This window comes from Acromyrmex echinatior, chromosome 12 (assembly GCF_024713525.1).
Source record: "Acromyrmex echinatior isolate Ae372 chromosome 12, ASM2471352v2, whole genome shotgun sequence".
Taxonomy (NCBI): domain Eukaryota; kingdom Metazoa; phylum Arthropoda; class Insecta; order Hymenoptera; family Formicidae; genus Acromyrmex; species Acromyrmex echinatior.
The window spans coordinates 12,661,767-12,676,722 of NC_141863.1; the positions used below are offsets into that span (position 1 = coordinate 12,661,767).

A 14,956-nucleotide genomic window follows, 5' to 3' on the forward strand; every position below is an offset into this window, starting at 1 on the left:
TGGCTTGAATTAAGCCAAAACATTCGGTATTTGTTATTAATATATATATATATATATATATATATATATATAGATAGTATGAGAAATATATGTTGATATAATCGCCAATTACTTGCGAATTTAGGTTCTTAATTGTCTGTGTTTTCATTTATTGTTTAATTTTTATTTCAAGAGCCCCACTTTAATTATTCTTTGATTGTTTTAAATTTTAGACAGGCCTTTTCTAAAGCATATTATTCAGTAAAATTGTTTTGCTCTCATTTTATGTTTTTACTTGTTTTTCAAATTTTATAAAAACATTTCAGATTTTAGTTGAAATTGGAATTTACCATTAACATCAGAAGTTTGCAACATAATGTATTTAAATATAATTATTAAAAGATTATTTTTATGGAAGAAAATAAATAGGAAAATTATCTCTGATAGCTATAACGGGTAGATGACTATGTACTACCAATTACTTTTTTTATAATTTATTTTTATTGAAAAACAGTGTTCTATAAGTCTGTTTAGCTATAATAAAAATGTAATATTCAATCTAATTCTGTCTTTCGCTTTTTTTTTAATTAAGACTACTATTGTACTTGTCGTAGAATTAATACTATTGTATAGTTTTTAAATAAAATTTATTTTCCAATTATGTGTCATGGTCAAATATTTTTATTTGCAACTTTTTCATAATCATATACATAAATTTATATTCATATACATAAATTGTCATTATCAGTTATATACATATTTATTCCTGATCAAATATTTCTCTGAATACTTGCATTCCCCTTCGATCTAACTGAAGTCCGCAATTAATATTTTCATCCAAATCATCTATATTAACATTATTATTCAGTTCCTCAAATTCCATATTATCATTGACATTTTCAGCATTACAATCTAAACAGAAATTATGTAATATATGCAGTTACAATTGTATTTGTAATGAACGGCAAATCGCGATATTCTCAAAAAAATTTAATTCGTCGAAAACTTTCAGATATCCAAATGCTCTTTCTACAACCATACGCGTTGAAGAATGCATGAAATAAAATTCAGTTTAAAGAGAAGTAAGGTGACCATTATCATCTTAGAAAGGAGGAACGCGCCATTGTAATGATGATATGCAGAATCCTCAAGTATAAATTTTCCATCTGAAAAAATTACTTTTCTATACTCATTAGTATCTATACTCATTGAATTGTATAAAGGAGATTTTTTTAGAATTCGTGCATCATGAAGAGAACCCGGCTGACCACAATATATGTTGAATTTCACATTCGAATCTACAACAGCTTGTAAGTTTACAGAGAAGTATTTTTTCCGAATACAATAATCTTTTACATTTTCCACATTAGGTTTCTCTATCCTAATATGAGTAAAGTCAATAGCCTCTATTACATTTGGAATACCTCTCTTAGCATAAAACTATTGACAAACATATGCGACGTGTTGTTCTTTAAGCCACTTGATAATATCATCTAATTTTATTAAAATCCAAGCTATTACTCGAATTACTCGATAAACAGATGAAATAGAAACGTCAAATCTATCTGATATTGTTCGTAGAGGTTCTGTGTTCGCCAAGTGCCACAAAAATATAAGAAAACTGAGTTTTGCTTCAATTGATTTTACTCCAAATGAATGTGAAGGAATATATCCACTTTCATGCAATTGATCTAGAATATAAAGAATTATAAGTCTCAAATATTGTAAACTCATGTTTAAAAATAAAAAAGATGATTATATACATTAACGGACATCGTGCACATATGTTGTCATGGCCCTGAGTGACCTCCAACAGGTTTCAAGTGGCGATCCTTCGTTAAAAAGTTATTAACAAAAAAAATTCAACTATATAACACGAGAATTCCCTGCTTTAAAATATGTTTGATAGTCGTGCATTGTAGGGGACGCTGTGCCGATGATCGCGACTTTGACATATGTTGTCAAACAGTACAATTATGGAAGTTCGGCGCCCCTTTGCAGGGGGCAGGGAGGTGAGAGTCGAAGGTGAAAGTCGTGCGCTCTTTTGCAGAGGGGAAGGGGGGTAAGAGTTGAAGATGAAAATTGTGCCTCTTTGCAGAGAAGGAAGGAGGTGAGAGTCGCTTCGTGTGGAAAGTCGAAAGTAAAATTGCTGAAATAAAATAGTAGCTATATGAAGTATTGGGTCTGGGAAAAAGTTTGTAGCGTTTTTCCCCACTAGATGGCATTAAATGCTCAGCAGTCAGTAACTACTAATCGCATCGACAACACTAGACATGCGTTTAAAAAGTGACATTTCAATCTTTGTTTTGAGTTGAAAAAGATTGAAATCGGTGAAGTGGATCAAAAGTTACTTTATTTTGAAAATGGAAATAAATAAATAAAAATTATTATTATAAATATTATTATTATAAATAAATAAATAAAAATCGAAAAAAATTCGCTACATTTTGCAGTATTACTACGATAAAGGCAAGAACGCTACACAGGCTTATGAAAAAATTTGTGCTATTTACGGTGAAGATACTCTATCAAAATCAGCAGCACGGAAATGGTTCGCTCGTTTTCGTACTAGAAATTTCGATGTAAAAGATGAACCTCGCTCCGGTCGACCAATCACTGAAAAGTCCGATGAAATCATGAAAAAAGTCGAGCGTGATAAGCATGTGAGCACTGTGGAAATTGCCAGGGAACTAGGCATCGAACACAAAACAGTTTTAAATCATTTACACAAAGCTGGATACAAAAAGAAGCTCGATGTTTGGGTTCCTCACGAGTTGAGTGTTAGAAGAACATAATGGACTGAATTAACATTTGCGCTACGCTACGGAATGAAATTGAACCATTTTTTAAGAAAATGATAACAGGTGATGAAAAATAGATCACATACGGCAATCGAACTCTCAAAAGATCATGGATAAAGGAAGGAGAGAAGGCACAAGCAATCGCAAAACCTGGATTAACGACGAAGAAGGTGATGTGTGTGTGTGGTGGGATTGGAAGGGAATCGTTCACTATAAGCTGTTTTCGCCCGATCAAACAATTAATTCCGACTTAACTCTACTGTGAACTGGAGAAACAACAAGCAACTGAGATGAAGCGGCCAAAATTAAACAATAGGAGGAGTATCGTCTTCCATAACGACAACGCCCGACCACACACATCTTTGATAATTCAGCAAAAATTGCGAGAGCTTGGCTGGGAAGTTTTAATGCATCCACCGTATAGTCCTGACATACCTCAGACTATCATTTATTTAGGTTTCTGTAGAACTCTCTTAATGGTGTAAAGCTGCCTTCAAAAGAGGTCTGTAAAAATCACTTGAAGCAGTTTTTCGACCAGAAACCACAGAAGTTCTATCGCGATAGGATTATGGCTCTGCCCCAAAAATGGCAAAGTATTATTGAAAATAATGGAGCATATTTAGTTTAAATAAATTGATTTTATTGGGAGTACAAATTAGTTCGGTCCGTTTTTTTGTGTTCAAAAATGCATTTATTTCAAAACAAAATGAATGAACAGATTAATTAAAGTATTGTCCATCGCTGGCTACTACTTTTCCCCATCTCTCAGGCAATTTTCGAATTCCATCTCGAAAAAATGACTCGTCTTTAGAGGCGATCCAATTTTGGAGCCAATTTTCGATTTCTGCAAAAGAAGTGAACCGGTGACTTGCCAAATCATGCTGCATCCTTCGAAATAACCAGTAATCAGAAGGAACAATGTCCGAAGAATACGGCGGATGCGGTAAAATATCCCATTTGAGCGTTTCCAAATATTTTTTTACGACTTTTGCGACATGAGGCCGAGCATTATCATGAAGAAAAATAACTTTATCATGTCTTTGCTCGTATTCCGGCCGTTTTTCTCGCAATGAGCACGGCTCAAACGAATCAATTATAGCCGATATCGATCGCCCGTAATGGAATCGCCAGGTTTCAGCAGCTCATAGTAAACAACACCCTTTCGGTCCCACCAGATACAGAGCATGATCTTCGAACCATGAATGTTCGGCTTTGGTGTTGAGATAGCAACGATTGACCGGACTTAGCATAGTATTTTTTCTTCTTGGGGTTGTCGTAGAATATCCACTTCTCATCTCCAGTCACAATTCGATGCAAAAAACCTTTTTTTTGTTGTCTTTGAATCAGCTGTTCGCAAGTGAAAAATCACCTTTCGTCTCTCGGTTTCAGTTCATAAGGCACCCAATTTCCTTGTTTTTGAATTATTCCCAATCGTGTAGAAACGGCTTGTTGAGTTACTTCCAATGATTCTGCAAGCTCCTCTTGCGTTTGACTCTGATCTTCTTCGAGTAATGCCTCTAATTTTTTGTCTTCGAATTTTTTTGGCTGTCCAGAGCGAGGCTTGTCTTCAACGCTGAAATCTTCATCCTTGAAACGTCGAAACCATTCCCTACATGATTTATCAGTTGGAGCAGTATCACCATAAACTTCGACAAGCATTTGATGGGCTTCAACTGCACTTTTCTTTCAATTAAAGCAAAAAATTAGAACCTCCCGCTTGGGAAGCAAATGCTGCTTGGTTAATACAAAATTCGACATTTCAAACACAGTAAAAATCAAAGTTTTTGTATGAAACTCAAAGCGATATAAACTGAATATTATTAGCAGATGGCTAACCTCTCTGAAAACGTCAAAATCGGCTGTCACTATGAACCATTCACAACAGGAGCCATCTTTAGGAAAACGGACCGAACTAATTTGTACTCCCAATATAATACAAAATACATATGAAAGTTGTATGAATAAGATTATATTTTTGTTTAATAATACATTTTTGCAGTTTATTTATTTTATTTGTTATTATTTTTATTGTTAAAAATGAAAATTTAAAAAATTATAAAAAAATTTATATTTTCCTTTTATAAGTACTTTAAATATTCAAAAGAATTTATGCAAAGTTTCATTGCGATTTACTGATTAGTTACAAAAATATAGAACAAATAAACATTTGTTTATTTACTTGGGCAACTAAATGCAATGTAACTCTATGTAAATAATCTTGAATACATAATGTACTTATATTAAAAAATTGAAATTTTTATCATGTATTTTATAATATATTTTTATTGGAGCACTGGAGATTTAAAAAATATTACTATTCATTAAAATAACTTATGATTCAAATAGTCAACCGTCACTAAATTTGTCGTATTATTTTTAAATGTGGTTTAGAATAATCTGTATTTTTTTCATCATTTTGAAAATATATATAAAATATCCTGAATTGCAAAAAACTTTTGTATAATGTTGAATAATGATATTATGTAGAAACTGCAGAAGATTTTTTTAATAGTGATTATGTATATACAGGATGCGTCACCAAAATCCAGACAAATTTTAGATTAAATTTTTCGCCATATTGTGCCTCCGCCAGAGGTTGTTGTTGGCATCCGAGAAAGCTTGATGCTTCTAGTAAACAGTTATATTCTCAAAATGGCCGCGATGTTGAAACCAAGTACGGAGTATAATCGAAGAATTGCGATGATCGAAGGCCTTCGCGCTGGGTGCTCAGTAACGGAAATAATTCGGTTCTTTGGATACCCGAGATCAACCGTTTATGACGTTGTGGCAAAATATACGGCTTTAGAATAGTTCAACGAAGGTTCCAGTATGCCAGCGAGGAAGAGTCACTTAAAAGAACGCACCGCGAGGACTCTCGCAGTCGTTCAAAGGGCTCAAGCGCTACTTTCAGATGACCCAAGGCAATCGTCGCGCGTTCTGATGGATGTAGTGAAGCCGTGGATGAAAACTGTGGCGTCCGAAAGGCCATATGTTTTTCAGCAGGACGGTGCATCGACTCATACGAGTCATTTGATTTAAAATTGGTTCTCAGACAACATCGATATGTTTTGGTTCAAGAAATTCTGGCCTCCCAATAGCTCAGATTTAAATCCCATTATTACGTATGGAGCGTAGTTGAAAAGATTACAAACAAATCTCGGCATTCCAATGTGACGTCATTAAGGACCGCTATTGAGGCAGCATTGGTTGGCATGGACAGCGCTACATTACAGCGTGCGTGCGAACGCTTCAGACCGAGAATAGAGGCCGTCATTCAAACTAATGGGGGGATATATCGAATAATTGTGCTCTACAGAGATCCTCCAAGTGTTATGTAAAAGGATTTTATGTAATTAAAAGTATTAAAAAGGCTCTGTATTTATAACAAAAGGTAGTATACAAGAAGGGCAAAGAGCCAATAACGTATAAAAGAATATTAATTTAAATATTAATAAAAATTAATACAAAACAATTAAAATAAACAAACGTTTCAACTCCAATCGAGTCATTTTCAATGCAATCTTACAATAATATAAACATCGTTCTAAATTAAAAATCTGTACATGGTCTTACAATATTCTTATAATTTCTTAATATAAAATTTTTTCTTTCTGTGTAATACGTTGCGAGTCATTTTTATCAAGAATTAACAAAGTCATAAGAAAATTCTGGAAAAGTAACCGTGAACAAAAAAAATTAATATTAATTACATAAAAATTAGTAATATGATAATGTACCTTAGTAAATATGTTAAGAGTCCAATAATACACAACAAGAAAAAAATATAGACTGTAGTTCATTTCGTGTACAATATAATAGTCTTTTTATTTTATAAGTTATTATAAGCAAATTTGCAAAGGAAACAAGCATCTGACTTGCACGATGTCAAATAACGAAATGTCAAGCAGAAAAACATTATCGAGAACGAAAAACGGAAAAATAGGGGAAAAAAAGGAGAGAAAATATTAGGAAGAAGAAAGAGAATGTATTGGGTCATCTAAAAAGTATCCGCGGTACTTTGTCACTAGATATATGACCATCAACATACATCTAGTGACAAAAAACCGCGGATACTTTTTAGATGACCCAATATAATGTCAGAATACAATTCCGGCAAAGACTCCGTGTCATTTTGTCTATTTTGTTTATTTCATGTTTCTGTTTTTTAATATGGATCATTTCAGATATCAATCTTTTATTATATGAAGGCTCTATATATATCCACTTTATCCCATTTAAAGTTATGATTCTCCTCAATACGATGGTTGGAAATCACTAATGGAGATTTTGAAATTATATTGATATCAGAAACATGTTCGTGCAATCTGGTCTTTAATTGTCTTTTAGTTTGGCCAACATAACTGACATCACAATCCTCGCAAGATATTCTGTAAACCACATTTTGATTCTGAACGTGTTCTAAATCATCCTTTCCTCTCTTTATAAAACTTCTTAATGTATTAGGAATGATAAAAGTCAATTTACAATTAAACATGTTACAATAGATATAAATCTTTCGGATATCGTATATGGAATCGTAAAAAATCTCTCAGTGTCTCCTTATTCTTATTCAAATTATTAATCTTATTATATTAATGTGATATTTAATTCTATTATGAATAGTCGAAAAAATAAAACGTAACGGATACCTATTCTGTAAAAATATCTTAATAGCGTCAATCAAATTATTTCGTTGGAATTTCGGATTACACAAACAAAAAATCTTATCCACAACTCCATAAATTACACCTCTTTTATGACAAAGTGGATGATGTGAATGGAAATTAAGAAATCTACCGGAAAAGGTTAGGTTAGGTTGCTTTACGGTATATATCAAAAATAAGATTCCGTTCTTCAATAATCAACATCGTATCTAAAAAACTTATTTTTCCATCAAGGCCAATCTCCATGGTGAACTGCAATCTAGTGTGCAACAAATAAAAAATATCCAAAATATCACAAACACTCTCAGACAAAGCAGCTAAGATAATATCATCAATGTAAATCGATAATAAAATAGCAATCGACAAGGCAGCATTCCGATAGTCCTTTTTTCAAAGTTCTGCATAACCATATTTGCAACAACAGATGACAAGGGTGAACTCATGGGGGTCCCAAATATTTGCTTGTATATTTTTTTATTAAAGATAAAAACTGTAGAATTTAAAACCATCCGAAGGCAATCAAAAATTCGTCCAAAGGAATTTTAGTCTTCTTGGATATAGCATCCCATCTTACAACCACACTATCAGATGGTATATTAGTAAATAGATTTTATGTAATATTTAATTTTTCATTAAAAACATTTTGTTTAAAGAAATTGTTCGATTTATCCGGATTTTGGTGACCCTGTATATGCTTGTACATAAAATATGATTAATTAATCAAAATAGTTAGCGATAATTATTTCTGAGAAATATTTTTATTTCAAAAGTTTTGTAATCTGTAAAAAAATCAAAAAGTCTTAATAAATTTTAAGTACTTTAAAAATGATGTTGAAATATATGTTTAATACTTAAAATAATATTTAAATTTATTGTCGACATAATAAATATTATTTAAGCATCAATCAAGTATATTTAAATATCATTTTGGTAATACTAGAAGCAGCTGAAATTTTTTTGGTAATATTTCAAAAAGATTGAAGATTCTTTCTGTAACATTTCATCAACTTTTCAATAAGATTTCATGCGCAAGTATCGCAGACATTTTGCTATTCCAGAGCTGTCTCAGAAATGGACATATTTCGCAATTTTTATGAAATGTTTCACTTTTCAGTTGAAATATTTCTGAAAACTTTTGGTGCTGTATGGAAAGTTTTATGCACAAAGTGGGATTTTGCTACACCATCTCAAAAAAGTGATAAAATCAGTGTGACATTTAAAATTTGAAAATGGAAGTTAACTGGTAGCAGGATTTTAATGCGATAATGAAGTAGTATATACCATAGTAAGCACTCCAGCACTCCAGTATAGTGCAGCGCTTACACGCTGCTGGTGAGGCAAACACGAAGTAAGAGATAAGGAGATTCAACTTGATAGTGTGCGAGAAAAAGTGAAATCAGTTTGTGCGCTGAATTGAGAAAAAGTTCGCTGAGAAGAATAACCTAATTTGGATTCCATGTTTCAAAAAGCAGTCAGCTGTACCAGTTGTACACAAAATAACCTCTTACTTCGTAACAGGAGACATCAGCAAGTCTATTCTGTAACTCTTAATTGCTCTTAAGTTTCGTTATTGTTATAATGCTTGGGCAGCTTTTTTACCATAGTAAAAGAGCTATGTAGCGGCGTTATAATGATACCGATATTTGCATTAAGAATTACAGAATAGGTTCACAGGTACTGATAAAACGTAATATAAAGCCAGCAAATAAATGATCTGTTTCTGTTTTTGCACTAGACTGCTCTAGAATTCTTTTTCTCGCTTTCGACAAATATCAAATGTATATCTAAGTGTCTCACTTTAAATTCCAAAAGTGTACACTAGTTCAGCCACAGAAAACAGACCTAAAATGAGGTAAGATTGATATTGCAAATATCAAATCACGGCATCCAAATTAATAGGTTATTCTACCGGTTATCCGGTAACGGATTCCCTCCCAATTCGGCTTACGAAACGGTTCCACTTTTTTTCAGGAGTTGAGTCTCTTTACTTCGTGGGCGCAAGGCTTCACCCATGGAGGATAGAGACTAAGGAGACCGAACTTATATGGATAAGGCCATCAAAAAGCGTTCAAAAGTAATCATCTGAATTAATTCGATCGAGATGTCGCTTTCGTTCCACGACACTGTTCTCATAGTTTGCATGGTCATATCAATTTTACATAAAGAATGCTCCATTCTTCATACAGTTTTAATGACAATTTATGTGAATTTACATCTTCCTGTTATTGTCAGAGCATGATGTCAAAGAATAATATCTTCTTAGGTTATGTGTGTTCAGTTGTGTGTTTAAGCGTATATGAAAGTTTTATGATTCGAACGCCGCCTACTGAGCACCACCAATACCAATTCAGAATTTGATTTTGACCACACTTTTCAAACTCTAATCTCTATCCTCCATGGCTTCACCCAATGTATCTCAAGGGAAAACGCTATATATTCGCCATTTTTTCCATGGTTGCGCCGATGTCTCTCGCTGCTTGTTAAAGTGACCGCGTTAAAGTGATGCAGTCGATATATCCTGAAAACGAGAGGATCCTCTCCCTAGCGATGGTTTCACCATGGTTGTAATTCTGATTCAGAGCTTTGACATTTTAGGTTAGGTTTATCCGCATTACATGCTTCAACATGGTCTAATATGCTCTAACAATGGCCTAGTTTATACTTAACGACCTGATTTGTATCCTAACCTATATCCTAACCTAAAGGAGCGTTTATCCCATCTAAATCTATAATATTTTCGGGCTTAATATAGTAGCAATTAGTCTCACGTGAGTACCATCTGCCAGTATTTCTTTATACTTTACGCCTTTAATCATCTACATGTGTTTACATGCGTTAAAGATGGTTGTGTCATGCAGCCTAAGTGAGGTTAGGGATCTTGAAAAAGATCCCTCACCTAAGCGAGGTTACAGCTATTTACACCATTGCGACCTGTCGTGTTTAGATTAGATTTAGAGTATGGGTAGCGGCCTAAACATAGGGTATAAACTAGGCCAATAACTCTTATGCCTACTGCACATTGAACGCGATGAACAATGAGTAACGAGCGATATCTAATGAAAGCTCTGCTTTTTTGTGACGATGCAAAGGAGAGTTCTCATTGGATATCGCCCGTCGCTCATCTCTTATCCAGTGTGCAATAGGCATTATTCACTCGTGTTTGTTAGAGTAGGAACTAATGATAGGAGCATGCGAATAAACTTTTTGACATGTTCCATAATAAAGATTCTCGTTTTTGTTCAAAAATATCTCTTTTATTTCCGCATACAAGTTTGCTGCACGCGTATAAAATAAACGGGAATGCCACGAGTGTAATAATATTATTTTTTTCATCTTTTTTTAGTTTTCTTAATTACTAGGCCCATTTGTTTTAAATCCCATTCAATATATTAAGAAATTTTACTTATTATCTTCGGTGATTTAGATTGTACGAAAAGTGTATTCCACAAGTTTTTATGAAAATATAATAGTAGAATAGAAACTTTGTATTGAAAATATATATCTTTGGAAATTCAGAGACAAGATTTCATAGGTAATAGTGTAAAATAAAATATATAAATAAAAAGTAACAAAAATTAATGATGTTTTCATTTAGTTTTTAAAAGAATTTTTAATTTTTTTAAATGTAAAAAATTATCTTGTATATAATACTTGTATATAATATAGTGAATAATATGCAATATATATAAGTTTAAATTGTATTAACGTTATATTGTAATAGCATGTCATAAACACCGTTTGTATAAAAATTCGTAGATGAAATGAAAAAAACAAATATTTGTATAGAGCTTATACAAAAAATATACAAATTAATAAATTGGCATAAAAATATATGTACACATTAAGAATAAACTTTACTTTGCGCATAAGGCCTTAATTTAATAAGTTATAAATGTAAAAAATTAGCAATTTTATTATCTGTATAACTATAAGCAAAAACATATTACTATGGAAGAACTTTTATAAAATTTACAAATATTTCATAAACAATTTTTGCGAATATGAGTGATTCCTTTATTTTAGATTTTCTTTTATTCCAAGCAAACTTGTCCTATTAGCCTGTGCTTCTCTTTTGTTGCTCTCTTAATATTCATACTTTCCATGTGACTAAAAATGGCTAATTAGAATTAGAAAATGAGTAAGAGAAAATGCATGACAATATTCTCATTTCGCGCACCTGCTATTAGAATAAAAGTAATGAGTATTGGAAAAAGGAAATTATTGAATAGAGAAAATGCTCGATCCTATTAATCTTGGAATCAACCATATTACTTAATAAATTCATCACATTAAGGTTCTCGAACTTTTCTTTGATCTTAGTCCAAGTATATTTCTATGCTTTTAATAAATTTTATGCAAATAAGTATGCAATGATTTATACATAAAGTATTCTGTTCCAAGGGCATTTCCTCAGACTCTTAAATACATAATAATGATTGATGTCGAATGCAAAGCATCCAGAATTGTTTAATAATATACTCACACATCATTCGTTATCCGTGGTATCTTCAATGACAGAATCCCAATTAAATTCTGTGGCACTTTGCCTCGATGGCAATTCACCAAGGTGTTGGAATCGTTGTACGAAATGTGGATCACGATCTCTAAGCCGTTTAAATCTTTGAAAAGCAAGATTCTTTGCAAATTCGTAGAGTTCTAGGTCCAGACTGTTGAGTTTACGTACGGCGTCTAATTGTTCTATACTGAGGGTTGCCATAGTGGCTGCACTAAGTGTGGCATTATGCTGCTCAAATGCAACCGCAAATCGCATTTTAAATGTTTCTTCAAAGGTGTACTGCCCCACCTGACACATAAATAAAGTTTATCGTTAGTACATATGAAGTAAAATATGAAAGATATAATTAGCAATTTTGATAATTATAAAATAATTATAAGATGTAAATATAATATAAATGTTCGCACGCACGCACGCACGCACGCACGCACGCACGCACGCACGCACGCACGCACGCACGCACGCACGCACATATATACGTATATACATAATTTGAATTTACATAATCCAAATGGTACAGGGTGGGCCATCTATTGGTACGTTTTTGAATTTCGTCGTATGGCAACACCGAACGAGCTACAGACCCGAAATTTTGACAGTTTATTAGTCATACCGTCCGCGGCACGAAACAACATGTTTTCTCTTGAAGAGCGTTTTGAAATTTTAAAAACTTATTTTCAAAGTCAGTGCTGTGTCGCCGAAACTGTACGAATTTTGAAAAGAAATATGGGTCGTGATAGAGCACCCACTGAAGGAGCTATACGCAAATTGGTGAGGAAAGTTTGTGAGAAAGGGATGTTAGTGGATGACATTATATTACGACTGTTTTGAGTGAAATTGGCGCCGAGGTAGTCCAAAATGTCATTAATAATTGGGGTGACCGAATGGCATACTGTAAGGCCAGTAGAGGGAGCCACATGAACGAAATCGTTTTTCATTCTTGACGCGGATACTTTTAGCTTCACAACAAAAAAAAAATTAATAAAAAATATCAATGTATGCTCATTTGATCGCATTTTTAAAAACGTACCAATAGATGGCCCACCCTGTACTATCTTTAATTTTTATACAATGAAACCTAAGTACACATATATCTGATTGAAGGATCTTCTTATTTCAATCCAAATAATGGTTTAAATTCCTCTTAAATGAGATTATTATATCACAATTCATTCAAAGACATTTTCTCTTCCAACTAAAGTAGTGGTTATTTAATTCTCTTTTAAAACATTATCACAAAATTCGGCCGATTTTCAGCTTGATTCTTGCTCCTTACTTCACCAACCTGCGCGCAGCCTAAATGTCGATTTACACGCCCGCCACGGCCACAGCAAAGTGTCACTCTGTATTGTTGCATCACATTTTTGTATCGCATCTTAGTGTCGAGATTTTGTTAGTTTCGTATAATATAATATTCTCGCATGTTCTAGATTTTTATAATTTTCCGTTGTAATAGCTCTCGTTATTTTCGCGGTCAAGTTTGAGGTCGAATTTTGATAAAGCGTTGAGTACATTGAGAAACATTTAGTTGAATCAATTAATTTCTTGTTTGGATATGGGCAAACAAATCCTTGATTCAACTAAATGGGTTTCTCAGTGTACAATCGAATATTACTGTGATTAGCTTGTTGCGATTAACTTCTTTAATTATTATACCAACCGCTCACAGAATTATTTGCTATCTTGCATGACTTCTCGTGCCGCCGAAAGGAATCTCTATTCAATACTGCATTGTCGAGAACGTAGTTTGAAAGAGTACCTCCTTAGTAACGCTCTGTACGTATGACATAATATATGATATATTTTATATATATATATATATATATATATATATATATATATATATACAGGGCATGAATATACAGTCCCACTCGGGGCCGAGCAGGTAGAGTGGACTAAACTGAGTAGAAAAGTTCTCTACCATTTTTAATGCTCGCAACAATTAACGAGATATTAACGTTTAAAGATAGCCGAATATGCACGTCCTCCCGACCCATTTTATATATATATATATATATAGAGTGAGAGAGAGAGAGAGAGAGGAAGAGAGAAGGGGAAAAGGAGGGAGGGGGGGAGAGAGGAGAGAGAGAGAGAGAGAGAGAGAGAGCAGATACTAAGTATATAACGTTAATCCTGATCTAAAATTGAATCGAAATGTCCTGAGCCATTTTTTCTATAGTCAAGCAGTTATTATGGATTAAAGCTAATCCAATGAACACCGTCTTTTAAACTGACGTACGTCCGTAAGTATCCTGCGCGCCTAGTAGTATGGTATGCGTGAGCGCTAGTAATGCCAATTCTTGGATTGATGCATCGAGAATTGACTTTTTTTGAAAAATCGATTTTAAATCGAGTGATTGGACACTGCCAATTACAGAACCTAGAGTTTTTGCCACTGCTCTAGCGCTGTGAGTGGCTCATGTCCTGTGTCGTATATCTATATAGATACGGTAAACTAGAGTCTCTATATAAGAGTCACGATCTTGCAAAAATTTTCATTGGAAGTAAAATAACGGAACCGATCATCAATGCTATTATATCCCCATTTTGAGTATCATAAACGTGATGATTGGCGATAATCTGCGTAGAATAAATCAGAATGATTACTCTACGTAATAAAGAGTCTAAGAAGAAGAGAATCTAGAGGCGAATCCAACAGACGTTGATTCGAGATGATCTTAAGCTAGCGCTTGAGACATTGATTAGTTCATGAGTCATGAACCAATCAGAGAGCCGTATTATATATAGCATCTTAAGATATTGCTTAAGATTGTCTTGAGATTAAAGATTTGTTCATGTCGCATATTTCAACATGCTCCAACATGCTCCTACCATATGTAGTTCTAATAAGCGCATTGGAGTGAGTAAGAACTATGATAAGAGCATATTGGAGCATGTTGGAGCATGTGATGCGAACAAATATTAAGAATGGATTCCGGCCTAAAGTCCTTCTTAGAATAGAGTCCCTGTTAGACGTCATTTTATTTTAGATTGTT

General features: G+C 33.4%; 2 protein-coding genes and 1 pseudogene across 11 annotated transcripts in view; 1 reads left to right on the forward strand and 2 right to left on the reverse strand.

The window, feature by feature from the left end:
* Hs6st (heparan sulfate 6-O-sulfotransferase) overlaps positions 1-14,956 on the reverse strand; it is a 162,419-nt gene that overhangs the window by 85,278 nt on the left and 62,185 nt on the right. For 8 of the 10 annotated variants that reach the window (XR_015546931.1, XR_845732.2, XR_845733.2 and 5 more), the window contains exon 4: positions 11,928-12,248. Coding sequence is in view for 2 of the 10 variants with exons in the window: in XM_087411874.1 (XP_087268000.1) it covers positions 11,931-12,248 (318 nt within the window). In the remaining 8 variants the exon portion in view is untranslated. Of the gene's footprint in view, positions 1-246; positions 1,146-2,315; positions 2,596-11,927; positions 12,249-14,956 lie in introns of those variants that run through there. The other 2 variants (XM_087411874.1, XM_011051749.2) reach the window with 2 other exon arrangements.
* Positions 247-2,175, reverse strand: LOC147907941 (uncharacterized; annotated as a pseudogene).
* On the forward strand, positions 2,198-2,774 carry LOC147907942 (histone-lysine N-methyltransferase SETMAR-like). Its single transcript, XM_087411676.1, has 2 exons — positions 2,198-2,221; positions 2,433-2,774. The coding sequence occupies exons 1-2, from the start codon at positions 2,198-2,200 to the stop codon at positions 2,772-2,774; spliced, it is 366 nt and encodes a 121-aa protein (XP_087267802.1).

What these genes read in the sequence shown, in the direction of transcription:
- LOC147907942 (XM_087411676.1), top strand. Translation starts at nt 2,198, where the DNA reads ATGGCATTAAATGCTCAGCAGTCA. An exon ending in CATTAAATGCTCAGCAGTCA is followed by an intron (nt 2,222 to 2,432) that starts GTAACTACTAAT and finishes TACATTTTGCAG; the next exon opens with TATTACTACGATAAAGGCAA.